At 55.5% G+C, this 26,796-nt stretch overlaps 2 protein-coding genes and 1 long non-coding RNA gene across 22 annotated transcripts in view; 2 read left to right on the forward strand and 1 right to left on the reverse strand.

Annotated features, from left to right (window-relative positions):
- The window catches only part of Ripor3 (RIPOR family member 3), a 63,221-nt gene extending 60,007 nt beyond the window's left edge, over positions 1 to 3,214 (forward strand). For 9 of the 12 annotated variants that reach the window (XM_078051912.1, XM_040276037.2, XM_078051917.1 and 6 more), the window contains 2 exons: positions 127 to 210; positions 1,531 to 3,214. In XM_078051912.1, the coding sequence (XP_077908038.1) occupies positions 127 to 210; positions 1,531 to 1,797 (351 nt within the window). In that variant the 3' untranslated portion in view covers positions 1,798 to 3,214. The remainder of the gene's footprint in view (positions 1 to 126; positions 211 to 1,530) is intronic. The other 3 variants (XM_078051914.1, XM_040276038.2, XR_013439806.1) reach the window with 2 other exon arrangements.
- Ptpn1 (protein tyrosine phosphatase non-receptor type 1) overlaps positions 1 to 26,796 on the reverse strand; it is a 105,019-nt gene that overhangs the window by 44,667 nt on the left and 33,556 nt on the right. For 7 of the 9 annotated variants that reach the window (XR_013439809.1, XR_013439808.1, XR_013439807.1 and 4 more), the window contains exons 1-8: positions 22,469 to 22,553; positions 19,430 to 19,530; positions 17,054 to 17,152; positions 12,456 to 12,593; positions 9,871 to 10,080; positions 9,347 to 9,508; positions 8,674 to 8,894; positions 7,292 to 7,496 (exon numbers count right to left, since the gene is read on the reverse strand). Coding sequence is in view for 6 of the 9 variants with exons in the window: in XM_078051925.1 (XP_077908051.1) it covers positions 7,292 to 7,496; positions 8,674 to 8,894; positions 9,347 to 9,508; positions 9,871 to 10,080; positions 12,456 to 12,593; positions 17,054 to 17,152; positions 19,430 to 19,465 (1,071 nt within the window). In the remaining 3 variants the exon portion in view is untranslated. Of the gene's footprint in view, positions 1 to 7,291; positions 7,497 to 8,673; positions 8,895 to 9,346; positions 9,509 to 9,870; positions 10,081 to 12,455; positions 12,594 to 17,053; positions 17,153 to 19,429; positions 19,531 to 22,468; positions 22,560 to 26,796 lie in introns of those variants that run through there. The other 2 variants (XM_078051926.1, XM_078051923.1) reach the window with 2 other exon arrangements.
- LOC144378178 (uncharacterized) lies at positions 17,134 to 25,038 on the forward strand. The gene is made up of 2 exons (XR_013439812.1): positions 17,134 to 18,825; positions 20,386 to 25,038. It is a non-coding gene; the product is annotated as an uncharacterized LOC144378178 (long non-coding RNA).

Here is a 26,796-nt window from a genome sequence, read left to right on the forward strand (position 1 = left end):
ATTAGCCCTGCAGCCTACATCCTGTGACCGTACGCCTGGCCCGGGGACGGATGGCGCCTGGGTTTTGTTGAGAACGAGCCCCGAGGCCTGCACCTGCCCCCTCTGCTCACGGGCCCTCTCCCCCAGGCTTTGCTCTTCTACACCGACGCCCTGACCCAGACTGACGCCAGGCTCCAGCAGGCTGCGTGCATGGCCCTCCAGCAGCTCAGGGTGAGTGGCCCGTCCCCACTGAGGTCCCACAGGAGGCGGGGGGTGGGGTGGGGGTGGTGGTGCTGAAGTAATGAACCTCAAAACGATTTCACTGGGACCAAAAAGGTGAGGGTCACCGCCAGCAAGGGCACCTGCCGAGTGGCTTTAGAGGAGAGCGGAGGCCCCAGACCCCTAGTGGGCACGTACTGGCCGTGGGCAAGGATGCAGGCGCCGCCAGGGACTTTTGGAGCCCTTGGGTTATGTGTCTTAACGTGTTGGGTTTGGTTTTTTGGTGGGGCAGGGGATTAAACCCAGGGAATCCCACAGCCTTATATGCTTAAAAATTCTCAATTAACAGATTTTAAGGTCCACTAAACTTATTTAGAAGGAAGAGAATGTCAAAAACGAAAATGATCTTGGCTGCACTGGCCAGGCGAGCTCTGGCCGCCTTGCACACCCGTGAGTGCCTGTCCAGCAGAAATGGCTGTTGACATTTGGGGTATTCTTTTTTCTGGGGGTGAGCGATTAGGAATGCTGGTCACACGGAGCATGGCTTGAAAAGGGGCCACACGGAGTGTTTTATGGTGGACCTGGCGCACCTCAGAATTCTGCAGGGAGGTTTGGCAAGTGTACCCTTCGTTTAACCTACTCTCCCACTCCAGGCTATAGAAAACAGAGTGTTTTAAAAGCGAAAAATTCAGGGGCTGGAGATGTAGCTCCGAGGTAGAGCACTTGCCTAGCACGTGTGAGGCATTGGGTTTGATTCTCAGCACCGTATATAAATAAGTAAATAAAATAAAGGTCCATCAACATCTAAAAAAAAAAAACATTAAAAAATAAAAACCCACTTTAAAAGTCATAATGTTGGGCCAGGGCTGTGGCTCAGTGATAGAGCACTTGCCCAGCATGCGTGAGGCCCTGGGTTCGATCCCTGGCACCACATACACTAAACAAATAAAATAAAGATATTGTGTCCATCTACAACTACAAAAAAAAAAAGTCATAATGTCACTATGAGTGTCTTGTGCATCAAGTTTTTAAAACCGTCTGGGTTCTGCGTCACCTGAGGCTGGACTCCCCAGAGACCCGAGTCAGCTCCCCGCTCACTGCTGCCATGTGCTTGGGCCTTTGAAAAGGCCTCACAAAGACAAGCTCTGAGCCTCTCTCTGGCAGCTCTCAGGGCTGAAGAGAGGCACTTCCCAGGGGGCCTCCAATGAGCTACAGCCACAGAGACCTGGAGGCCCCGGGACTGTGCCGGGGCGGTGTGCAGGGCTGCAGAGGGGTTCTACCTGCAATTTAAAGTGTCCCCTAGTAGGTCTTTATTCTCTTATCCTCCAACAGGGCATCGAAAGCATCGATCAGATTGCCAGCCTGTGCCAGTCTGACCTTGAGGCCGTGCGGGCTGCAGCCCGGGAAGCCACACTGTCATTCGGTAAAGTGGCATCAGAGGTCACATGTGGCATGATGGGGTTCCCAAGGTTCTTGGTGAAGTCGTGCAAGCGGTGCCAGCCCCAGCTCTCAGAGCAGAACAGCACCTGGGAGGGCACATCATGGGCCTGTCACTGCCCGGGTGCAGGGCCACCTCCAACTTACCAGCGTCCTGCCTGAGGCAGGAGCCCCTCCTGGTGGAGGTGGAGAGACGCGTTTTATTGTCCTCTTAAACTCTGTATGATTCTTGGTGAGCGAGAGCCAGAGGCAAGGCAGGGCTGCAGCCTGGCCAACTGTCCCAGAGACTGGCTGACTCGGGGACAAGGCTCAGTCCAGCAGGTCACCAGGTTGAGAGGTCCCCAAGCACTCCTGCCCCTGTGTAGGACCCACGTGGCTTGGAAGAGAGGGTCACGGAGGCAGGAGACAGCCGATGACAGTCACCCTCTATTTCAGGTGAAAAAGGACGCTTAGCTTTCGAAAAGATGGACAAACTTCGCTTAGAACAAAGAGACGGCTTTGGCCAGGAAGCAGAAGTTGAAATTACAGTATTTTAAAAAGCCTCAGCTGAGGAGCTCACATCTGGAATTTTGCCCCCTGTTGCTACGCAGCCCGACACAGTGCCTGAGCTTTGCAGGGGGCATACTGGGTGCCCCCCACGAATGTGAGCTGGTCCAAGTGGCTGCTGAGCCTCGGACTACTGCAAACCCTGGGGCCCAAGTGGCGCTTTTACAGAAGCAGAAGCCGCTGGTGTGCTGTGCGGCCAGGGCTGCGGCCTCAACCGCACACTCCGCTTCTGCCTTTGAGAATCTGACCCGCCCCAGGATACAGAAGCAGGTGGCCATGGACAAAGGTGCCAAGGCCAGGCCAGGCGAGGTTCTGCCTGGAGGACTCCAGGTAGACACGTGTGTGGAACGTGCAGCTTCCTACGTGTCCGCTGGCTCGGTGCTCCTGGCTCAGAAAATCCCGGGGCTGAGGGGCCGGGGGTGAGCCAGGTGGCTGACCATGCTACCAAAGCCTGTGGTGGCTCAAGTCATTTCAACAGCAGCTCGCGTCACCTTGGTGAGCAGGGCAGGTGGGAGGCTTGAGGCCAGCACCTCTTCGCCACTCTCAACCCGACGTGCGGAGCCGACAGCGGCTGGCCGGCCACGCCTGGTTTTCACCACGTCCAACAGCACAAAGGAGGGCAGACAAGACCTGGCCACGGAGCCTGGGGCGTCACGAGCTTTGGTCACACAGGTCAAAATGGAATCCAACGTTTGAAGCAAGTCGACCTGAGGCCTATTAAATAAATGGCTCCAGCAGCCACAGCTGGTGTGGAAGGACCCCGGCAAGGGCTGCTTTAAGAGGGAAAAGTAGCCCCCCCCCCCGACTCTGTTAAAAACACACAAAACCCCGTGTCCTGAGATGTGTGTCAACCATGTGGTGAACTGTGGGGTGTGACTGTCCTGTCAGCGCGGCACGGACAGCTTTGGAATGTTCTCATTTAAAATTCCTGGATAGATATTGTGCTTTATTTTTTATTTTATTTAAGTCAGTATTTATTTGCTTTGTTCATGTGCTCCATTTTTTGAAATTTCAATTAAAAAGAAAAACTGTTTTAATGGCTATTACACTTTACCCTCCAAAGCAGACACTGTCACTTCCCAGAGGACTGCCTGCTCCTGGCGCCCTCAGCAGGAGGGAGTGTCCTGGACTGTGGAGGAGTGGCCTGGGCGCAGGTTCCGCTGGACACCACCCTAGGGCCTCTCCATGATTTATTTCCATCTCTCGAAGGTTTCCGCTGTGCCCTCTCCTGTGGGCACTTTGCGTGTGGCCTTTGTCCTGCATTTCACCCCGTGGACTTCCGCCCCAGAGTCCTACGTCATCCTCCCCACAGTCTTCTACCTCCTCCACGACCACATGCCCTTCTTCATATCTGAAGTGGGCGGCGGGCAGAGCGCTGCCTTTCAAGCCCCTGGGCTTCCGTGGGCATTCTGTGGCTCAGGACCCGTCCTGTTGGTCCTGTGGCGGGCCACAGTGTAGACCCCGACTCCGTAACCAGCTTTGAGATGGTCAGGGAGCCCTGAGGGAGGTCAGGGAATTTTTGTGCCAGTGCTTCGCAACACTGTGCGGGTCTGAAGTCACTTGGAAATAGGAAGTTAAACAAAAAGTCACCATAGGGACTTTGTATTGTTTAGTTTTGTCCATAAAAGGGGGCCACAGAGATCTCAGACACCTCATTTTCTTTCCAAGTCAGTTCTGGATCAAATGTGACTTCACACACCTACAGAGACACAGGAGCCACTGTGTGTGACAGGCAGTTGGCTAAGGGGACAGTTTCAGGGCAGTCCCCAGGCCCTGTGTGTCCAAAGGGTGGGTTTCTAAAGAGCCAGGCAGGGGCTCGTGGCGGCGACCAGGCTCATCAGCGAGCGGAGCTCCCCCCACCCAGCGCCGGGGCTGGCCACCCCGGGGACCACATCTGCGTCGCACCAGCGGGAATGAAAGAAACAGCGGCAGCCCTGGTTCAGGTGCATTAAGCAAAGAAATGGGAGGCACCAAATCCAAGTTCTTTAGAAAAAGGTTTTATTATTGCAACTAAAATGCAAACCCATCATTTATATGGCAAGTTGGAAAACTGTACAGTTTAACAGTTCTGTGAGGTCACAGAAGACCCTGAGACACGCCCTCCCCCCACCCGGTCATGCAGCCACATATACACACCTGAAAAGGTATTGTAACCAAACACCTCGCTTTTTTTTTGTTTTATTTTTTAGTTTTGTAAAAATGGTTTATTCCACAGCCATTGTCAAAAATAATGGCCTGATGAGTAAATGTTGGCTTAAGGCAAATAGCAGAGCAGTTCACTACCTCCCTAACCTACGCTAACAGACGGAGGCCAGCTGTCCTCCGCGGACGGAGGCCAGCCAGTCCGCCGTCGGCAACGGCTACTGTACATACACACCCAGCTACACACAGACGCGGACTGTGCGACAAGCCCAGCCGAGAAGGCGCAGCCTGGCCCTCAGCCTCACCCACGCCCCACAAGGCTCTGCGCCGCGCCTGAGTGTCCCTCAGGATCGCTCTGCGCCGGTTTCTCCCCGTGAAAGGCAAAACGTGAAAATGCTGGCGAGAGCAGCTCAGAGCCACAGCTGCCTTTTTTCTTATTAAAAAAGCCACCAAATGTGGAGGTCTCAGTCCCCCTTGCAGGAAGAGTCGTGAGCACCATCAGTCCCAAGGGGCTCCGGGGGGGCGGGGGCAGACGCCCCCTTCAGCAGGGTGCCCCAGGACGGAGATGCAGCAGGCAGCTGGCTCCAAGGGCCGTCGCTGGGCTGCTCCAAGGAGGGCGGCTCCCGCGGCTGCCTTGCTTCCAGTCCCCATCTGCTCATCCCACGGTGGGGGCCCTGATGCCTAAGCGTCCAGAGCGTGAGGTGTGAACAGGGCTGGCCATAGCCTTGGAATGTCTGAGTTACAGCGGGCCCAGCACGACCAGGACAGGCCGGGCCTCACCAGGAAGTCATCAGAGAGTCATGCCAGGAATTAGGCCCACATCGGCTCCTGGGAACATCCTCGGAACATCATCGCTGTCTTGCTAAAGGCGGCTCCTTCAGCACCAGCCTTAGGAGCCACAGCCACGTAATGGTCAGGTCATGCAAGGGAGACTGCAGCAGACGGCACGTCAGGAAGCAGGAGGCTAAGGTTCTGTTCCCAGCCCGCGGTACTTCATGGGACACGGAAGCCCTTACATGCACTCTAATACACACAGGGAAAGTGGTGACCGAGAACAAGGACCTACCAGGTAACGGGGAGGAGAGCGCGGGGACTAGGTCATCTCCCACTGTGACTCTTACTAAATACCAAGTGCTCAGCAGCTACCACGCCAGCGCTGCCCTCACTGACCCAGTCGCTGCACCCGCTGCTCACGGGCGTCCTCCCGCCAGCACTGGTCTGAGGCGGCAGGCCCAGGGCAGTGTCTCGCGCTCCCAGAACTACCTGAGGATTGATTTATTATTGTACTTTTTGATAAAGCCCTTGATGCAAGGCTGACATCAAAAGTTTTAATACATTATTGGTTTAAGAAAATGCTAGTGCAGTATGGACGCCTTTGGAAAAATTAAAATAAATATGGAGCGGAGAGGCTACTCCACGGGGCTGCATGGAAGCTTCTGGGGAGAATGGTGCATGTCGCTGGCCTGGGGTGCACCAAGAGGGAGCGCTCGGGTGGGGCGAGCCAGAGACGGGCACAGGCCGCCACCCCTCCCTGCCACCAGCATGGTCCCCTGCTTTGCTCTCTTCAGAAGTGGGTTGGGATGTGGTACTCACAGGAAGGAGGGCAGGGAAAGAAGAAAGAGGAGCAGGGTGCAGGGCGCAGGGCGAGGCGCGGCCTGGGATCTCCTACAGAACAGCGCCCTCTGCACGCGCTCCACGCTGCCCGCGGCCCTCACCCACCAGGCGCCTAAAGTCGTGGTGGGGGCGCAGAGAGCAGAGGTGGACAGTGGGTGGAGGAGGCCCAGGGAGGTCGGGCTGCTGCTGAACGGGAACTGGAATGAAGCCAAGTAGGCAGAGGAGCCCCGGGCACAGCCAGAGCTGTCTGACTCGTGCACGCCCCCCGCCACCCCACCTCAGAGGGCACCATGATTCAAGGGGGCCTGGGGCTTTTGTTTTTAATGACAGGGCCCTCCCACAAATCACCCCCAAGGAAAAGATATTTGTATTTTGCTAATGCAACATGCACTCAAAGACGGTCACCTGGAAAGAGGTAAAATATTTAAAAGGATAAGAAGGTCACGTGGGGGCAGTTTCCAGGGTCTCTGCGCCCCCCTCTGACCAGGGTGGGCCTCCCGCAGCACCTCCTCCCACGTGAGCGGGAGCCAGGGCTGAAGTGCCAGCAGTCCGACCCAAGGCAGAGGCTGCGGGAAACCCATGTACAGGGACGGGGTGACGAGGGCCAGCAAGTTAGCCAGATGACGGCCACACAGAGGAGCAATGGGGAAACGAGCCGCGGAAAACCAGCAGGGACACCCTGAGCAAGAGCAGAAGCTTTCTGGAGACGGCCTTGTGTTGTCTCCTCTCAACACAGGGAGGCTGGCGGGCACTGGCGGGCACTGGCGGGCGCCTGCGGCCCAGAGCGCCCACACCACAGTGCCCGGCCCTCTCCTCCAAGGGCATCTACATTCGTAAAAGTCTGGGATTTTTTCCCTGGGAAACCAAATATAAATTGTGAATCTGATTATACCGCCCAAGGGTATGAGGAAGTTTTGTAAGTGCCTAGTCTTCTTTCTTCCAGAAATAACCAAAAGCTGCTTTTTATAAAGGTTAAAAACAACAATGTGTTGTAATTCTATTTTTTTCAAAAATAAATGAACCAAAAAATAAAAAAAATAAAATAAAATAAAAAAAATAAAGACAGAGAAAGAGAGAGAGAAAGACGTATTTGGCATTTTCTCTACTTACTCCTGAATAGTTGAGGCCCTGAGATTAGACTCTATGTCCTTGGGACCACAGGGCTCCTGAAGACCCCAGTGCACAACCCTTCCCTCTTCTCCTCAGCCCTTGGCAGTTCCAGCCTGAACCAACCCTCATCTGCTTCTTCTGAGACTGGCTCAGACGCTCCACAGAACCGAATCCCACACTGGGCTGGTGGCCAGTGCTTCCCGCCACGCGCTTGTCGCCAGCACCTCCGTCAATGAAAACATACCCTGTAGCAGAGGTACGCGCCGGCCGTGAGGACCGTGGCCATGCACATGTTGACCAGAAAGGGCTTCCAGTGGGTCAGCGTGGGCGCCGGCGCTTCCTCCTCCTTCCTGGGTGGTGCCGGCTCTGCCTCGGCAGGGAAGGCCGCCTGGGTGCCCCTCGGGCCGCGGCCACGGATCCGACTTCTGACTTCAGTGTCTTGACTCGTGCTGGGGACCAGAAGGGACAGGAGTGGTTACTTGCCTCCAGGGAACGGGTGGCTGGACACTATGTTAGGGAGAGATTTTAGACAGAAACAGGCTCCCTCTTCAGAACCCAACCAGCTTCCTGCTGCTTGGCTGGAGGGCCAAGTCAGAGCAGCCACTGGCCTGAAGCCCCCTGTCCCTGCCACCCAAGTGCCTCAGACAGCACCTGCGTCAGGGAGGCCCCGTGGGGTGGGGCGGGGTGGTTATGCCTGCTGCGTGTGCACCCTGCTTTCTCAGGCACTGGAACTTCTGTGCCAGGCCACATCAGGGCACCCAGCTCTCCTTCCTCAACAGCTGCAGAATACCCACCCCCACCCCTGCACAGCGAAGGAGCATGATGGCCCTAATCCCCAAACAGGTTGTGGCCATCTCCAATTCTACTGCCACAAATGGCCACAGTGACCTCACCTGTCCGCACACTTGGACACTGCTGCAGGGCCCCTTTCTAGACGCCCCACTGCTGGTTAAAGTAGCCACACATCTTAGCATCTCCCTCCAGGAAGCAGGCACCCGGGCACTGCCACTGGTGTCCCAGGAGGGGGTACTCCCGCTCACTGTGCAGCTTCCTGCAGGGCAGTGCCAGCTCCTAGGCGGCTTCCCTGGCACCTCAGCTTCCCTGGGTTTTCCTTTCCAAACAAGATGGCCTGCAATGCAGCCCAGGGGCCACCATCTGGCTTTGGCTCAGTCGGCCACCACGTCAACAGTGCTCACGATGCTGGGGTCGACATAGGAAGCAAAACGCTCCAGTGAATTTCAATAAATTGAGCCGAGATGCCACCAAAAGATCAGGTTCCCCGGAGCTCTACCCTGGGGACACCAAGCTGGACACCGCCTTTCAGGACCTGCCAGAAGCCTGGGGGTGGACATGGGGTGGACAGTGTCCTCACAGGGCAGAAAGGCCCTCCCTACTCATTCCACTGAGCCCACTGCCAGTGAGTACCACCAGGTGGTGCCAGAACCCTGTGAATCTGCCTGTTCCCAGGGCCATTCGGGGCCCAGAGAGGCCTCCTCCATCCAGGAGAGGGCAGCGTGCAGGTCCAGCAGCCCCACTGCCGAGAGGAAGCGCAGCCACAGGTTTCAGTACGTGCCTGTCCCAGGAACGGCAGGGCCCGCTGCTGCCCAAGCCAGCCTCTCACAGTACCTGTCCGTGTTGTGGGAGGCCCTCAAGGGGGTCCTGGTCTCCTCCTTGATGGGGCCATCTTCATCCTCCTCAGCTTCGTCCTTCACCCACTGGTGGTTCGAGAAGAACTCCTTGCGTTTCCCGTTGTGGGGCTCCAGGATTCGCTTGGGCGGCCGGGGAGGTGGGGGCACGTGCTCAGGTGGGGGCTCCAGGTCCTCGTGGGACAGCTCCTTCCACTGGTCCTTCAAAGAGCGGCAGGAGGAAGGCCTGTCAGCCTCGCTCTGCTGCTGTGTCAGGAAGCCCGCCCGCCGCAGTAAGCAGAGGCGCTGGCCTGGCACGGGGCTTGCGCACGGGGCTCGGGCTCCCTGGTCTGCAGCCAGGCCCTTGGAAGGTGAAACCGTTTGAAAATCCAGCCCGTTCCTCCTGCCCTGGCTCTCTGGGGGAGCACCTCAAAGGCAGAGATTGGAACTCGGCAAAACTTCAACAACTTTCTAGCTATTTTAAACACAAAGGGCAGCTATTTCCTCTGACACCTGCCAGTGTTCGCACTTCACAGCTGACGACCTTCAAAGACAACCAGGGGAGGGGGGCCCACAGCTCAGTGGTGGGACACTGGCCTGCGTGCACAGGGCCTGGTTCCGCCCCAGCACTGCCCACGCACGCGCACAGAGACAAACACTAAAGCGCAGCCGACCTGCACTGAAGAGTCTCCCATGATGAACTTGGCGCCTTCGATCACGGCCAGGTAGGAGAAGCGCAGCTGGTCGGCGGTCTGGATCAGCCCCATCCGGAACTTCCTCATTTCCAGCAGCACTTTCTTGATGTCCACAGAAGAAGGGTCTTTCCTTTTGTCCATCTGACCGTCAGAGAGGACACAGGATTCAGCCAGCCCCACTCCCCGGGGTGGGAGTGCTCTGGTTTGCCCCGGGGAAATCGCCGTGGGGCAGGCAGAGGAGTTCCAGAAAACATGGAAAAATGGGGGAAATCTGGGCCCTGTGGACGGGGACTGGGGGGGTAGAGAACGAGGGGGAAGGGTGCTCCGGCTCTACCTGGGCCCACGGTGAGATGGGAACCCTCTGCGAACAGAGCCCTGAGGGACAAAGCCACCCCAGGGGTGTTACAAAGCCAAGCTGCCCTCACAGGCAGTGGCCGGCAGCTGTGGCCGGGCTGGGGCCGGGTGGGCTGGGGCGTCCAGGGAGCCTTCCAAGACCTTCTCACCAGCAGGAGGCAGGTGTCGGCCAGGCAGAAGGTCCCCGACCTGCCGATGCCGGCGCTGCAGTGCACCACGATGGGGCCGTGCTCCGGGCTGAGCGAGCCCGACTCACGAACTTTGAAAAGGAAGTTCAGGAAGGAGGCTGGTGACTCGGGGACCCCGAAGTCAGGCCACGTGGTGTAGTGGAAATGTAAGATCTCCCGAGTCTCTTGATTCTGAAAGATAAAAAGTCACATGACAGTGAGAAGAGTGTGGAGAAACCCACCAAGCCCTCTGCAGCCTCCCGCCTGCTGACGAAGCGCAGAGCCCTGGGCCACCAGGCACCGGACGTAGACCTGTGGGCTGCCTCTGGGATGGCTCAGCCCCACCTGCTTCCCCCAAGGCCCTGCCTCCGCTGCCTATGTGGATACAGCCACCTTCTCTGGCCTCGCCAGCCACAGTGACGCGGCACTGCTCTGCCACCCGCAGTGACTTCATCAGAAAGCTTTTGTGCTTCCTGCAGAGGGTGAAGAAGTAACTGCATGTGTGGGCACCAGGCTGGGCCACCCGGGCCTCGAGGCTTCTGGGTGTGTCAAGGGATGGTCGTTTTAGAGGGGGATCGTGGCCGTGTGGAGCCCAGCACCCAGCTCAAGAGATGCGCCCACTCTTCCCAGTTTCCAGAGGTGAGAGGCCCTGCTCAGAGCTGCTGCAGGAACCCAGGCCCTTGTCCCAAAGTGCTCCCCCTCTCCCAGCCTTCCAGTAACCACCAAAGGGTGCACAGCATGCGCCACGTGCCAGCCCCGTGCAGGCACGATGGGCCCAAGACCCGGCTGCTCTCCCAGAGATGCCAACTGTGACTGTGCCACAGGAAGCCATGGGGCTGGCATCTAGCTGCCAGGTCCACGGCGTCTCCTGCAGAGACACCTTCACATACGAGAGCCACACGGAGCCCATCTACTCTCCTCCCGTGAAGAGCATCTCCATGTAACTAGAACAGGACTATTTTGGCAGATGAGAAAAGCACTTAAAATATACTTTAAAAATGAGGAAGAAAGCACGCCCAAGCCAGGCTTCCTTAGTCCCCAAAGAGGTGTGGGCCCCGGGGCCTTCCTCCGCCCGCTGCTCTGCTGGAGGGACTCCATTCTCCTTCGGGTCCCGTTGGTCACCCAGTGCTAAGAAAGGGCTTTTTATTTTATTTTTTTACTTTTTGCTGCAGTGGGAAGGGGACCCGGGGCTGTGCACACGCTAAATAAGCGTTCGACCCGAGCCCCATCCCAACCCTTTAAATTTTTTATTTTGGGACAAGGTCTCACTAAGTTGCCAAGCCTGGCCTCATACTTAGGACGGTCCTGCCTCAGCCTCCTGAGCCGCTGGGACTGCAGGTGTGCCCGCCTGGCTTCTCAGGGCTCCTGAATAACACAGTGGGCGGGAGCGGACAGGTCCTCACACAAAACCCAGTCACAGCTGTGCACCCTGTGACTTCAGAGCTGCTCCCCTCAACCACCTCAGGCTGACACACAGGAAAAGGACTGGAAAGGTGGACTACTTTGCGAACAAGCACACGCCACCGCAGAGAAGTGACACGGCTCCTCCCTGGTGCACAGGGCAGAAAGGGCAGGAAGTGCAGGCAGCTGTGCCGCGGCGTCCAGGAGCCACACTGCTCCAACCTCTTCACTTTCCGGCCACCGGCACTCGCTCCAGATCTTACTTCAACAATTGATGCAGTAACAGGACCACAGGGCTGGGCCGCAGCATGTGAGCGCCATCACCAGGAGCAGGCCTGCTCCCCAGGCTCCCGTGGCCCCATCTTCCCTCACACTAACTGGACTGGCCTGGACAGCGCCACGGGACCATGGGCCTGCGCCCGCGTCACCTGCTGACCCTCCTCCCATTCCTACCTCCCAGGGCCCTCCAGAGCCCAGTCTGACAGGGTAGGAGGCACGGACACGGGGTGGTGCAGCCCCTGCCCCCAGAGTCACAGTCTGAAATGGCAGGGCTGGGACTCAAACACGGGCAGTTTGGCTCTAGAGGAGGTGGTGGCCACCATGTTCAGTGTTGTCCCCGCTCTGTCTGGAGCCCCTCCCACTGTGCCCAGCACTGTACCCCTCCAGGTCATGATTCAGATTGCTCACGGGCAGGGCCCCCTGTGGTACTTCTTAACAGTGTCCTGCCACGTTCCAAGACAATCTTTTAGTGACAGCAAGCAGCTGTGTTAGGACTCTTCACAGAGCAGATACACCCCAGGCCTTGCCCAGGAGACCGGAGCAAGCCCGGGAGACTCCTTGGAGGCCGCAGACCACAGAGGCGGCGGCACGCTGTGGCATTTAGCTTTCAGGTGGCCCGGGCAGGGACAGATCACTTGTAGATGAGAAGCCTGTCTCTTCCCGGAACCGGAGTTCACTGGTGCTGGAGGGCAGAGAGCTCTGTGGAGGGAAAGCACCTGACTCCCACCCTCCCGGGCACCCTGGCACTTGGTAGGTGCACGACGAGCTCTGCTCGCCCCAAGACCATGTGCAGGGCAGGGTTCAGACACAGGGAAACGCGTCATTGGGTCAGGGAGAAGCAGCCCAACTAGCAAGTGTCCGAGGTGCCCGGGTGCAGGTGGTCTTACCGCAAGGTTCTCCAGCTCCAACTGTCGCACTGTGTAGTAGGACTTGATGTCTTCGGAGATCAGCGTCAATTTCAAATTTGTGTCATCAAAGATCATCTCCTTTTCTTCTTTCTGCGGCCAGTACTGTGCACATTTTAACTATGGAAGGAAATAACGCTGAATTATTGTGAGCAACCAACTGTTTTCCCAAGACAAGAGGCTTGGAGACCATTCCTGAGCTTTACGACAATGTAAAGGCCTAGAATTTTCTGAGCCTGGAAGACACGGTCAGCGCAGCAGCCTGTTTCTTGGGATTGGAGGAGCACTAGAGAGTGATGGGGTGGCCATGCGGACGGGGCGCAGCCTCACCACCCAGCAGCTCTGGGTCTCTGTAGCAAGGGGGTGCTCAGGGGTCTGACCCTTGCCCACCAGCTGTTCTGCCTCCTGCAAGGGCCTGAATGCAGCCAAACCTGACCCAGCTGCTGGTAGATGCCTCAGCCCAAAGGAAACCTCACAGGAACTGAAAATGAGCCCCGAGGGACGCGAGTAGGCCCTGGAAAGGCTGAGCCACACAGGATGCACCGACCCAGAGAGGGAAGAGGGACGTGGACGGTCCTGTTCCGCTGAGGCTGGGAGCTCCCACAAACAAGACCAAAGCAAAGGCGAGAGACACCCGTGAGACTGTCACCAACTGGGCTTTCTCCAGAGTCTCCAGAGCCCGTCGTAAAGCTTGGGCCAGTCTCACCCACGTCACCCAGTCACCAGTGATGAGCTGCTGGAGATGAGACGAGACCCTGGACGGGGCTGGGTGTCAGCACCACGGCAATTCTGCCACACGGGACGTGGGCACGGGCCAGGAGGCGAGAGCCCGTGGAGCCCAAGAGCCAGAGGCGCGGGGAACAAGACCTCCGCAGGCCTGGCCAGGACGCGTTCCCTGCCACACCCTGACAGCTGGACCCCAGGAACAGTCTGACCTGGTGGTTCAAGGCCACCTGTGCTGGCGTGGGCTCCCACCACCACGAGCAGGGAGAGGAGGAAGCAGAGGGCAGCGAGCGCCCACTGACCCTCAGCTCGTCGGCTGGGCAGACAAGTTTTCCATGTCACCTCCATTTGGCAAGCACTCACTTTCAGAACTAAAAATAAAGCTTAATAAATCTTTATAATCTGGGCAAAAACTAAGATTACAGAGGATTTCTGGCACATGACCAAGCATCCGTCAACCAATATTTAATTTTAAGAACTCTTCAGGCTTCTATAGGAACATCTCTGTTGTTTTCTATAGAAGTTTTTAAACACACAAAATAAGCACCGATCACTACGGCAGATACCCTATTAAACACACCAACTTGAATGGGAGACTGACTTTTATGAGAAAATAGTTCGTCACTGGGGACTCAAAACTGAGGCCTAGCTGGGCACGGTGGCACACACCTGTAATCCCAGTAGTTCAGGAGGATCGCAAGTTCAAAGCCAGCCTCAGCAACTTAGCAAGGCTCTAAGCACTTCAGCAAGACTTTGTCTCTAAATAAAGTATAAAAAAAGGGCTGGGATGTGGCTCAGTGGTTAAGTGTCCCTGGGTTCAATCCATGGTACCAAATCCAACCAAACCAAACTGAGGCCTATCTTGGTTGGCACCAGACAGAAAAATGGTGGCATTGCGAGTAGCTGCTATTTCCACCATGAAGGCAGGTGTCAGTGAGGGTCCTCAGGCCTTCCTAAACAAGGGGCCAAGCCGTCGTAGGAACCACCTCTAGGAGCCAGTCCTGGACCCTGAGATGAGTGACGTGGTTTTCCCGAACATGAACAGAGAGCTGGTGCACAGAGCAGGAGGTGCATGGGCACAGGCCACACGACAAGATGCAGATTCGTGTGCGTAGAAGCCCGGAGCCCAACCGTGGCTCCACAGGGTTTGGGAGAGAGACAGGCCAAGTTCTGGAAGGGCGAGAGAGACTCATGGAGCTCACTCCATGTTGCTCTGAATGAGCAGCAAGCCAGCCCTCACACAGGCTCGCTCCATGTTGACGTGTCTAAAGTCAATTTTAAAATTGAACCAACAAGCACTTTGGCCATGTGCGTGACCCCCGTCCAACACACACAATTATCTTCTGCAAAACTGGCTTCCAGGAATGCGAGGTCCCAGGAGGTCACAGTCAGGTCTGCCAACAGTAAGAGGGGAATTTCCTGGGCTTTTGGTGAAAGAAGGAAAGCAGAAAGCAGATGGAAACTCTCTGTAAGCGAGTCACAGCACGAGCAGCGTGGACGGGGACGGCCAGGTGAGAGCCATCCAGACCAAGCGGCTTCTCGGCAAGCCCCGACCCCAGCCAACCCTTGTGGAGTGATCCTGTTGATGCAGAACTGAAGATGTTGATCCCCAAGAAACATGCAGCGGTTTCTGTGCCAGTCTGCATGCCTGAATAACCAGCCTGGACCGGACACTTTCAGCAGACAAGGAGGAGCACTGCTACCTGTTCACAGAGAACCACCTCAGGCCACCAGCCACGGTTCTGACGGCCAATAGTACTATATCTCAAGGGGGAACGACTTTGCAGTGATGTGTGGTCTATTTATGGTCATTGCTGGGGAGGAAACAACAAGGCCCAGTGACGAGCATGTAACTATGGCACCCGACCCAGCTCCGTGTTGTAATATGACAACAGTTGCTAAAGCAAACTGTGAACTAATAGCAAAGAGGTTTTCCTGGAAATGAAAGCAACATTCAAATCAATCAATGAAAGGAAAATCCGATATTTTTGAATGAATATCTTGACTTTAAAAACCCCAACCCCCAGTATCACCCAGAGCAGTTCTAGCCAGCAGCAATCCTGCCCCCGAGGGACCCCGACAGCCAAGCCTGAGTGCCACATTTGGGAGATGGATGCTACTAGCACCTAGTGGGCGGGGCCAGAAAAGCTGCTGATCATCCTAAAACACACAGGTCAGCTCATTCCAGCAGAGAATGGCCAGCCCAATGTCACTTGTGCTGAGAGGTTCCAAAGCTCTGGGTTCAATCCCTGGCGGCTCCCCAGCAGAGCGCGCCCTGGGAACCTAGAGCTTGGTGTCCGGCACTGCTGACAGGAGTGCAGAGGACAGGGCTGGAACCTCACCTGTAGTAATCAGGCCACAGAAGCAGAAAGGGAAGAGTGAAAAGCCACTTTCACCAAAAAAGCAGTCCTACGGGGAGAGGCGCAGGATGGTCTGAACCGCGGGCTGGCCGCCTCTGGCACTGCGCAGACACTGAGCCTGCGTGACTCTCAAGGGGGTCGCAGTGAACTCAGGTGAGGCCGCAGCGACTCCAGCCCAGGGCCTGTCTCTCAGGAGCTGCCGGGCTGCTTCCTCAGCAGGAGACGGTGGCGCTGTGGCTGGTGCCAGGCACATGCTGCCCACTCCGTCTCTGATGCACGTCTTCTGTGCACTGAATTTTTACTCTTTGGAACATGACTGTGCTTTCTTTGCAGGGTGGCTTCTCTGTCCAAGGCGGCCAGGACAGCTATGAGATCACCCAGCTGACCCCCAGGAGCACAGTGCCAGGCCGGGCAAGGCCCAGGGATACCCAGTTCTCTGGTTCCAGGCTGCACATCCCCACGATCCTCAGCTCATCTTCTCCGAGGGCTTCAACTTGACTCTGAAGCTGGGAAGCCCCAGAAGAGCTGGCAGAGCCAGGGAGGGGCGGGCGTGGGGAGCAGGAGCCTGTGGCCCTGCTGAATGCCAGTCTTGGCCCTGCCTACGAAGCCACTCCTACAACAGAGAGACTTGAGGGGAAGTTACAGTACAGTTACCAGGTGACCTGGGGCAGCAACCTGAGGATACCTGGACATGGGGTGAGGGTGGCGCTGTGATTCAGACCCTTGGATCAAAGAACAGAGTTAAGAAACTGAAAGAGAAAATTTGTCTTGGCAGGAGTCTGGAGAGTGGGGACAGTGAGGTAAGCAGGCCTGAGTGCAGGGCTCTGTAAGTCGCCACGTGCCTCCTGTGAGCAAGGAGAAACAGAGGGGTTTCAGCTGGGAAAAGGGGTGGTGAGCCTGAGGGAGGAAGAACATTCTGGAAGCATGGTACAGAATGGACTGAGGCAGCAGCTGAAGCAGGGGTGGCTGAGGGACAGACGTGGGAGGGGCAGGGCTTTAACCGGGGCACAGAACCCACGATGGCAGAGTGTGGCGTGGACACACCAGCAGACACCGATGCAGCGGGCGGCTCCGTGCTGGGCCTCTGGGCGTTTCTGGGCAACAAATCTAACCTCGAGGCCAGCGGCCTCCAGGGCTCCGCAGCCACCTCTGCATGTCCACAGGAGGCTCTCTGACCAGCCGGGAGGCAGGCTCCATGAACACGCACCGAAAGCTGCTTGTCAAGAACGGCGGCGCTCACCCGGCTCCACAGCAGGGGACGAGGAGCCCCGCATGGAGCGAGCAGCCCACCAGCGGGGACCAGCCACGGCAGGCTGGCTCCTCTCCCTCTCCGTTCAGGAAACTGATTGCTTACAACAAATGGGTCTTTATATGTCGCTTCTATGATTTTTTTAAATGACAAATATGCTATGCAAAGGAACTACAAACGTAATTTAAAGTAAAAATAAATCAGGACCAACGGACCGTGACATCAAGAGGAAGCAGCGTGCGACTTACCGAGCCCTTCTCCATTACGCGGTTGAGCATGACCACACCCCTGCTCTTCTGTTCCCACACCATCTCCCAGAAGTGCCCACACGTATTAGGCAAAGGACCCTGCAAGCACACAAGACCAGACACGGTGACGCGGGGACACCACAGCATGGGCTTACCTGTGACAGTCAGCAGTCGGGGGCACCCTCAGGTCTCCCAGCCCAGGCAGAATGGAGGCTAAGGCAGGAACAGGACTGCCCTCCTAGCCTGGTGGGCAGCTGTCACAGGCCTGTGTCAACCTCAGTGGCGCACCCCAATACAGGCTGCCAACGGGCTTCCTGGCTTGGGCTGGCTGAGGGGCTCCCGGGCTCCTCGCCAAGGGCAGGTGGGACGTGGGACAAAACTCTCGAGGCAGTGAGAGGCAGCAAAAGTGTGACCAACTGTGACTCTTCCAATCGTTTATCACCTTGTGACCTCAGGCAGGTGCCTCCGTCCCCCTCTATCTCCCTTGAGTGTAAACAGCTCCTCGTCCCAGGGCATGTTCACAGCCACCAAGGACTGAGCCCACGCTCGGGGGCACCCAGCAGAGGGAAGCCCCACTCCTACCATCACCCAGACCTGACCACACTCGGCCTTCACTCCTGGACCAAGGAACACAGGAATGTGGATACCCAGATGGTCATGCAGGTGGGCACAGGGACGCCTGCGGAGCAGCTGGCCTATTTGGCTACAGCCCGCCGCCCAGTTGGCACCAGTGTTCCAGGATGCAGCATTGCCTGGGAGGACCGTCACCAGCGCCACCCACCAGGGCAAGCTGCTCCCTGGGGCCAGCACCGTCTCTCCAAGAGTGCTCTGCCCACCCGCTGGAGTCCCCGCAGCTGCCTGACTCCTCCGCCCGCCCTCTCTTCTGCAGCGGCCTGCCCTCAACAAGTCCCTCCTTCCCCAGCTCAGCTCTGGCCAGCACAGGCCTTCACACAGGCCACCCTCCCCCAGCTAACAAACGCAGCTCCTGCAAGCACAGCCCTGGCTGGCCACCCTCTCATGCCCTGAGTCTGGCTTGGGGAAGGTCCCAGCCACACTGTCTGGGAGGGCCACTGTGCGGGAGGCTGTTTTGATTCCTTCTGAAAACCCCAGGGCAAGGGGACGCGTGAGCAGCTCACCGACATCAGTGGGCCCACCAACAGGACTGGCGGAATGTCACGGGTTCCAACAACTGCGAGGGCAGGGGGTGGGGGGACAGCACGAGAAACCCTTCAGTGCTCAAGCTGACCCTACACGCCCTAGAATGGGGGACTAAAGTGCTTCCTGACCTCAGCAAGGAGACCTCTCACAGGAGAAGCCCTGGAGAGGTCCTGGGCCTCAACCCCGGCCCCCAGCAGGCAGGCCCCACCGTCCCAGGGCCCTGTTCCCAGAAGCCCAGCTCGACACCCAGAGGTGTGGGAGGAGCAGGGGCTGGCGCCTGGGGGCGGCTGGTGCACAAGCCAGGAACTCACTCCACGCCCTGCGGCCGCGCTGGCCAAGCTGAAGGACCCCACGCTGACTGGGAGGCATGGGTCACGGGTGGGGAGGAACAGGTGGGACAAGAAGGGAGCGAGAAGGGCCAGTGACACATACGCCCTGGCCCAGGTCCCTGTCCAAAGCAGCCTTTGTTCCCAAGGCTTCCGGCTTTGCCAGCACTTCCATTTTTACACAGCAAGCAGAAGGTGCTCCATCATCCCACAGAAGCCCGACAAGCGAGAAGTGACCATCAGGAGAAAAATCAATGGGGAACTTCAGACTCTTTAGGCCAGCCTCAGGTAACATGGCAATACGGAGAACAGCGAATAACTTCATTAGTTGATTAATCAGTAAGAATAAAGAGTCGGCTTTACCCGGTCTAGATACTTGTGGTCTTGGGGTCACAAACCACCAAGTGTTTACGAGGCGCGGTTAATCTTTAAACCACCGCGCTCTTCTCCCATGAAGACGCCAAAAGCTGGTGGGGGTTTTCAGTGACTATTCACGTCTGTCCCTGTTCTCTAATGACACTTTTCTCGGGGCCAAAAGAGGGGCCATGGTGAGGAGTTCCGCATGGCTCTTGGGACAGAGGTGACTAGCCTCCTGCCACCCTCTTGCAGAGGTGCTTGGCGCTGAGGTGAGTCCTCGAGAATCAGCACGGTACAGGCCCTTCCAGGCCGTGCGCCATTGCCCGTCCCCAGGCTGCTGCCAACCTACGGCCGCTTCTCTGTGCCTTCCGGAACAGAGCAGGGTCACAACAGGCTGAATCTTCACAGGAGGATGTTTTTCCTATTTTGCTCGTTGGTTTATTAAACACCTGAACTTCTAGACAACATGGCAGGCTTTGTTTAGGCACAAACTCTTTTAAGTTAAGGTTAAAAAAATCCCAGACAACCTGTTTACCTGGGTGAGAATGTAACTCCTCTGGGCTTCCTCCATTGTTATCAAACTAGCGTTGATGTAGTCGTTCTCCTCCTGGTGCAGCTTGATCCGACTGTGGTCAACTGAAAGGCAAACAGAACCCAGTCCATCTGGGGGTGAGATGTCCACACAGCCGTGCACCCCACAGCAGAGAGGGGAGCCCAGGGCTGGCGGGTGCTGCCTGCCGTCTGTGTGGGCGACTGGCATCTGCAAAAGGCTTCTCTGAGCGTCTGCAGCTCCGAGGGAGCAGTGACGGGCCACACGAGGCCCTGCACAGGCCCCAGCCCAGGGTCTGCTCTAGTCCTCCCTCCTGTGACAGCATCACACTCCCCAAACCTGGAGGGCCACACTGGGCCACCAAAGGAGCCATTTTCTAATGCTTAACAAACTTCTACAGGGTAAAAAACACAGCAGCTTTAATCTTTTTTTTTTTTTAATAGATGGACATGATACCTTTGTTTTCTTTATTTATTTTCTGTGGTGCTGAAGATCAAACCCAGGGCCTCGCACGTGCCAGACAGTGCTCAGCCCCAGCCCCAGCCCCAGCCCCTCGTGGCTTTAATCTTTGAAAGGGAACAAAATTTACCAAAAAATCCCACGCAGCCCTCCCAGCTGTCGCCGGCACAGTGAGCGACAGCAGCAGGAAGGCTGTGACCGCGCCTCCACCCAACTGTGTCCACAGGCATGAGACTTGATGGCCCGTCACCCAGCGCCATGGAGGCATACCTGGGATTCTTTTATCTAAGTTTTTTTTTTTTTTTTTTTAAGTTCAAGTATAATTAACTTAAACAATTCAGGCCTTTCAAATGTCATCATCAAAGACTTTAAAAAGAGAATTTGGCTGGAAAAAAAACTCCAAACCCAAAACACTACCAATATAGAAATGTAACTTTTAGATTAGTTTTTAAAAATAAACTCATTTGGAATTTCTACCCCAGGTTATTGGAAACCAACGCCACTTTCTTTCATCATGATTGTCACGAGAGCAGCGCCACCCTGAGGGCCACTCTCCTTATCATGCTGGTCCACGGGAGCAGGTGGGTACTTGCATTCCTGGCACAGCATAAGGGACAATGAACCCAGGTGACCACCCCTAAATAGCACATTCTCTCTGAGGCCAACAGGAGACGCAGAATTACAGGGAGGGTGAGTGGCTTGTGGCTTTTGTTCTGAGAAGGGCTCCCGAGAGAGGGGAGCCTGAGCCCTGGCCACCGCTGGACCACGAGGGCGAGGGCTGGTACAAACTGCGACACTTGGGTAATTCTCAGTGGATCATGGAAATAAAAGATCTCAAAACCAATCGTGTGACTGGCACTCCTGGGCTGGTGGACTCAGACCACACCAGGTGGCCCTGGGTGACAACTGGTCCCCTGGGCCTTGTATTCTCACTTGCCAAGTGCAAGGCTAACAAGAGTACTTCGGGAAGAGGTGACCAGGGCATGTGAGTGCAGAGCTGAGCTCAGCTGCTGGTGCAGAAGAGTGCTCTTGACACTATCAGCATCTTGAGCCAGGTGGCAGGTCCCCTTCCACCTGGACTCATGCCCCCTTTCCCCCTAATGTGAACAGCAAATTACTTTTTCTACTGGAAGGTGAGGTGGGGGAGGAAAGGAGGACAGGAGGAATGAGGTTGGGTGAAAAAGTTCAGGAATTACCTCCCAGGAAGAATATGTTAAATATTGGAAACTGGTTCTTAAACCATTTAGATAAGAGGTAAAAATGTAGCCAATGAATATCACAGACAACATCGCTCCCTGGTTCAGAGCAAGTACGGCAAAAGCTAGCGACCCAGGGGAACCTGGCACCAAAGGAAAGAGGTGAACCCTCACTGTGCCGTCCACTCAACCAGCTCTCCAGAAGTTTCTGAGCAGGGCTTCACAGCGGCATCAACAAGGTTTTTTGTTCTTATTCATTTTTTTTTTTTAAATAAATACTTATGCAGTGCCTGGGTCTAGACATGCTAAAACAAGAGCATCCGGTGCTCGGGTACCACCGTGGCACCTGAGGACCCAGGACTGCACTTCAGATGTCCTGGTGGCGGCGGTCTCCGCCTCGGCTGATATTTACCAAGTGCTTTCTACGCCTGAGCAGGCCCTGGGCTAAGCGGCCAGTGCGTTTCATCCCATCGTCACACACTCCCACAGGTAAGGGTGACCCCTGTCTTACTGGCAGTCAGAGAAGAAAGCCAGCTGCCGGAGCCACACAGTCCTCGGTGGCAGAGTGAGATGCAAAGCCAGCAGGGGACCGTGCAGTGGCCAGGAGGCACGTGCTCCTCACCAATTCTAGGTCCCGGAACCTGAGCGCTGCCGAGACCCCGGCAGCCATCACCCTTCTGAGCCCCCTCCAGGGTCTGCAGACCCCGTGCAGGGTGACGGCTGCCGAGGTCAGCAAACAGTTCAAAGCACTTTTTTTTAGTTTGACTGTCTCCTCTAGGCCCAGGTCTTGAAATCAGCTCTGGTTTTCCTTGTTTTGCACAAATTCTAACAAGTTCAGTTATTTATTTTCAAGATATTGGCATCCTGGGTGCCAGTCGCTCAGAGGCAGGAGGGTGCCGAGGCCAGCAGGCGCACCCACACTGTACGAGGGAGCAGCAGTGGTGGCAGAGACGTGGCAGGGCTGGAGGGGTGCGATGCACAATTAGAGGCGGATCCACAGCCCCCACCCGACTGCCTGTGTGGGGCACTCCTGTGGTTCAACATGAGGCTGGGCTAATAATACTGCTGCTGAGTCACCAGAAAGGTTCCATTAGGCCTGCTCCGCTCTGCTTCAGCTGGTAGGAAAATGATTCATTACAAAACAGTCAAGCTAAAAAAAAGTGCTTTGAACTGTTTGCTGAATTTTCCAGAAACTGAAACCTTCCCTCTACAATGCTGGAAAAATGAACCATTACTATAAGTCTCCAATGTCCCTATTACAGCAAACAATCAAGTCTACAATCGATATATTGCAAGCCTCGGGGCGAACAGCAAGCTGACCCACAGGCCCTGCAGGAGGAGGGGAAGCGGCCTGCGGGTGGATACTTACAGGGACTGACATCTCGGTACCTGTTTCGGTTTTTGTTCTTAGGAAGCTTCGCCACTCTACAGGGGAAGTCACTGGCTTCATGTCGGATGTCCTACAAAAAAGGATAAAGAGCTCTCTTGAAATCTTTGGCACTGTGCATCCACCAGGACATCTACCTGCGGCCGGCGTGCCAGGCACAGACACTGCAGAGGGCCAGGCTGTGTGGGAAGGGCGGGGTGATAGCTCAGAGATGTGTTCAAGGTTCCAGGAGGAAAACAGGAGGACCGAGCCCAGGTCTGGGGTGGGAGGCAGTGACTTGGCTGGGAGCCACAGATGAGGATGATGAGGACGGAGGCAGAGACAGAGGTGGGGGGCGTTCACTTCACTCAGGAACACCCAGCGGGCAAAGGCTGCGGCGTCATCCTGTGCCAGGAACAGCGAGTGGGCAGTGGGAGGAACAACAGACGCTGGAGGACACGGTGGGCAGGCAGATCTCCAGGAGCGTGGAACGCCAGGCCTCAAGTTCCAACGGAGCCTTTCCCAAAAGGACACGCACGCCAGCCAAATCCCTGCTCTCCCACTAAGGGGGGAGCCGCCTCCCTCCAGGATCCAAGAGACCCTCCTGGCCCTGCTCCAGGACGACACAGGCCACCCCGTTCCCTGCTCGTGCTCCCCCAAGCGCACGGCCATCCATCACAGGTGCGTCTGTTCTAGAACTGCCCAGAACCCCACACAGCCTGGCTGCGCTCACGGCCTCTCGCCTGTACCTGCAAAGACGGTTAAAGCGGTAGACTCTAAATTTTGTAGGTTTTACCACAATTCAAAAAAAAAAGAAAGACAAACCCACAGTGGACAGCAGCCAGTGAGACAATGGTGACAGGATTCTGGAAGCTGAAGTCAGGCTGTTAGGAGCGCCACTACCTGGGAGAGCCACCGACACATCAGCAGCCGGGCAGCCGGGGCTGTCCCCAGTCTGTTTTCTGGAAAACGTAAACTGGAGCTGAACTGGCACAGTGAAGGGGGAGATGCCCCGCCCAAGCCAGGGGGTGAGGGACACCCTGCAAGCTGCACACCGGAACTGTCCTTCCCTCAAAAAACAGCTGCACACCGCTGGCGGCCCCTCCCCTCCAGGCCAGAGGCTGGGACCAGATCCCCCCACAGCTGTGCAAGCCCAGGCCTGTGACCGCGCCACCTGCTGGGGCTCCCCATCTACCCGTACTCCCTCACACGCAGACAACACTGACGACAAGATGTGACAGGACAGTTTCTAAGAAAAAGGCAAAAACCAGGAAAAAAGCCCCTCGGATGAAACAAACTGCGTGACCAAGGGCGGGGCGGGGCGGGGCTGGGTTCCAGCCTCAGCACCACGTGGACATAAAGGCTTTCTGCCCCTTTACAACTACAAAACAATTTTAGAATATGTTACCAATATGGTCAGAACGATAAGAAAAGACCTATCTATAAATTAAGAACAGAATATTATAGAAACAAAATTTTCTCTTGGAATTAGAAACAAAATAACAAAATTGGTAAGTTCAGCTGAAGGCTCAGATAGAAGTAAAGAAAACACCTCTAAAAAGTAAAGCCAAAAACAAATCCTAGCATGCATGGCACCCTGAGTTTGATTCCTAGCCCCACAAACAAATCCATAAAATAAACAAACCAAAGTGAAACTATAAGCATCAGAAAAATTTTGAAGGCAATTTCCCAGATTATCAAGTACTCATCACAAAGACAAAACAGACCCATCCTAAGGCACATTAATGAGCAACTCCAGGACACTCAGTGTTTCTGAGGAGAAAACAGCTCACTTTCAAAGGAGAAGGTGACCAGCATGGCTGTGGACTGGCACACGCACGCAGAGCTGCCAGGAATGCCCGATGCCTTCCAGATTCTGAAGGAAACCGAGCTCCCACCTAGAAATGCACCCCCAGCCCCACAGTCCACAAATGGGAAGGGACAACAAAATCACTCCCGACCCCTGCGTGTCTGCACGTCACCACCCACGCTCCTTCTCAGCACGTCCTTGCACCTGGGTGAAGATAGACAGACGGACACAGAAAACCGTCCAACCTAAGCACAGAGGCAAAGGAATTTCCACCCAACTCTGGAAATGGAGTTTCCTGCCAGTCTGACTCAGAGACAGTGGTGTCGGCACCATCGTGACTGCCCCTAGCGAAACTACTAGAAGGACACAAGAAGATACGAAATTCAGGAAAAGGGGACTTTGGTGGAGAAAGCAAAGGAAGTCTTAAGATGACAGCTATGGGTAGCAGGTCCACAGACCAGACAGATGGATGCAGCCTCCAAAAGGAAGTCTCATGAAAACCCTGCAACAGAAAGCACAGAACCACTCTGTCCAGCACGGCAGCCGCTAGCCACACGGGCCAGTCTGCACAGAGAGGTTCTGTGAATGCGAATTTCACTTTAGCATCTGAAGACTTAAAAAAAGCACAAAAAAACGGGGCTGGGATTGTGGCTCTGCGGTAGAGCACTCCCCTAGCATGGGCGGGACCCAGGTTCGATTCTCAGCACCACATAAAAAAATAAAGGCATTGTGTTAAAAAAAAAAAGCACAATGAGTAAAAGCATCTCAGATATTTTAAATACTGATATTGATATTCGCAGAAATAATTTGGTAAAATTTGTTTAAGAAAAACATACACTTAACTCCACCTGGAAAATTATTCCGAGATGCCATGAGAAGGTAGGGAACAATTAGTACAGGTACCAGGAAACCACGCAAAGAAAAGAGCAGCTATTAACAGAAAATCCCCAAACAGAAACAGCATGGTACAGCGATATCTGAGCCTGCTTGTGTCCCCAAACCAGGCACACAACAAACATTGACTGAATCAAGAAGAGTCCTGGGAGGAGTGGGGGGGAGAGTGGGGGGGAGAGTGGGGGAGGAGAGCAGATGGGGGGAGGGGGAGGGTGGAGCAGAGCAGAAGGGGGAGGGGGACAGCAGGGGGGAGGGGGAGAGTAGGGGAGGAGAGCAGGGGAGAGGGGGGAGGGGAAGGGGAAAGGAGAGCATGGGGGGGGAAGGAGAGCAGGGGAGAGAGAAGAGGGGAGAGCAGGGTGGGGGAGGAGAGCAGGGGGGAGAAAGGGATAAACAAAAGGGAAGGCTGGGGAAGAAAATGAAATCCAGGACTTCACAGGCGTCTTAATGAAAGAATCAAAAGGTAAGCAGTCCATCTAAAACTGGGGCACAAACAAGCTGGAATCAGCACCTGCAGGAGTTGAAAGTTGCTCCCTGTGGGGAGAGACTCGCCTGTGGAGGGGCACAGCAAACCGTGGGACCTCACTGCCAGCTCCTGGGACTGTTGCAGGCTGGACCGTGGGCACATTCTACTTGGATTAAGGGAAGGGAAAAAAACTTGGGAGCACAGGCCTGTAACCCAGGTACTTGAGAGACTGAGGGAAGAGAATCACAAGTTCAAGACCAGCCTGGGCAACTCAGTCCCCGTCAAAAAAAATAATAATAATAACGATAATTAGTTGATTAATTTAAAGAGCTAGGGGTGTAACTCAGTGGCTAAGCACCCCTGCTCAAACTCCAATACCAGGAAAGAGTGCTCATGTTCTGCTTCTCTATTTATTTATTTATTTATTTATATTTATTTTTTAGCTTTAGGTGCACACAACATCTTTATTTTATTTTTATATGGTGCTGAGGATTGAACCCGGGCCGCACCCATGCCAGGTGAGCACCCTACCGCTTGAGCCACATCCCCAGCCCCAATATTTATTTACAAAACTATGAAAAGGCTGGAGGAGATTCTGACTCAGGAGGGACCAGCTAATGACCTCAATGCCTGGTGACAGATGTGAGCCCACCTGAGAACAAAGAAACGGACCCAGTTCCAACACGTCCATCCCCGTCATTTGTGGAAGAAGCTAAGCTTGTGGGGAAATGCTATCTGCAGAGCCCCAAAATAAACCAAAGGGATAAAAACCCAAGTCTTCAGTTTGTTTTCTACCTGTAATTGTAACTGGAAGCCTTTAGCAATAGGGAGGAATTCTTGCGGTGAAATGGCCACATGGAAATGGAAGAAGCACTCACTGCGAGAAAAGAGGGGCCCAGAGTCTGTCAGAGGTCAGGCAAGTGCTAACTTAGAACTCAAGCAGGGAAGGGGTGGCAAGGTGGGCGGACTGCTTGAGCACGGTGGTCACAGAGACACCAAGCAGACACAACAGTGTGGGAGGGACATGGTGGAGGCAGGAGAGAGCCGGGTGCTGGGGACGGGGTGCAGGCAGGAAAGCTTGGCCAGTGTGAGGGGCGCGGAAGCCCTGGAGGCAGGCTGAGCGGAGGGAGCACGCCCAGCAGCGATTCTAAGCATTTTGACTTT

Source organism: Ictidomys tridecemlineatus, chromosome 5 (assembly GCF_052094955.1).
Source record: "Ictidomys tridecemlineatus isolate mIctTri1 chromosome 5, mIctTri1.hap1, whole genome shotgun sequence".
NCBI classification, from domain to species: domain Eukaryota; kingdom Metazoa; phylum Chordata; class Mammalia; order Rodentia; family Sciuridae; genus Ictidomys; species Ictidomys tridecemlineatus.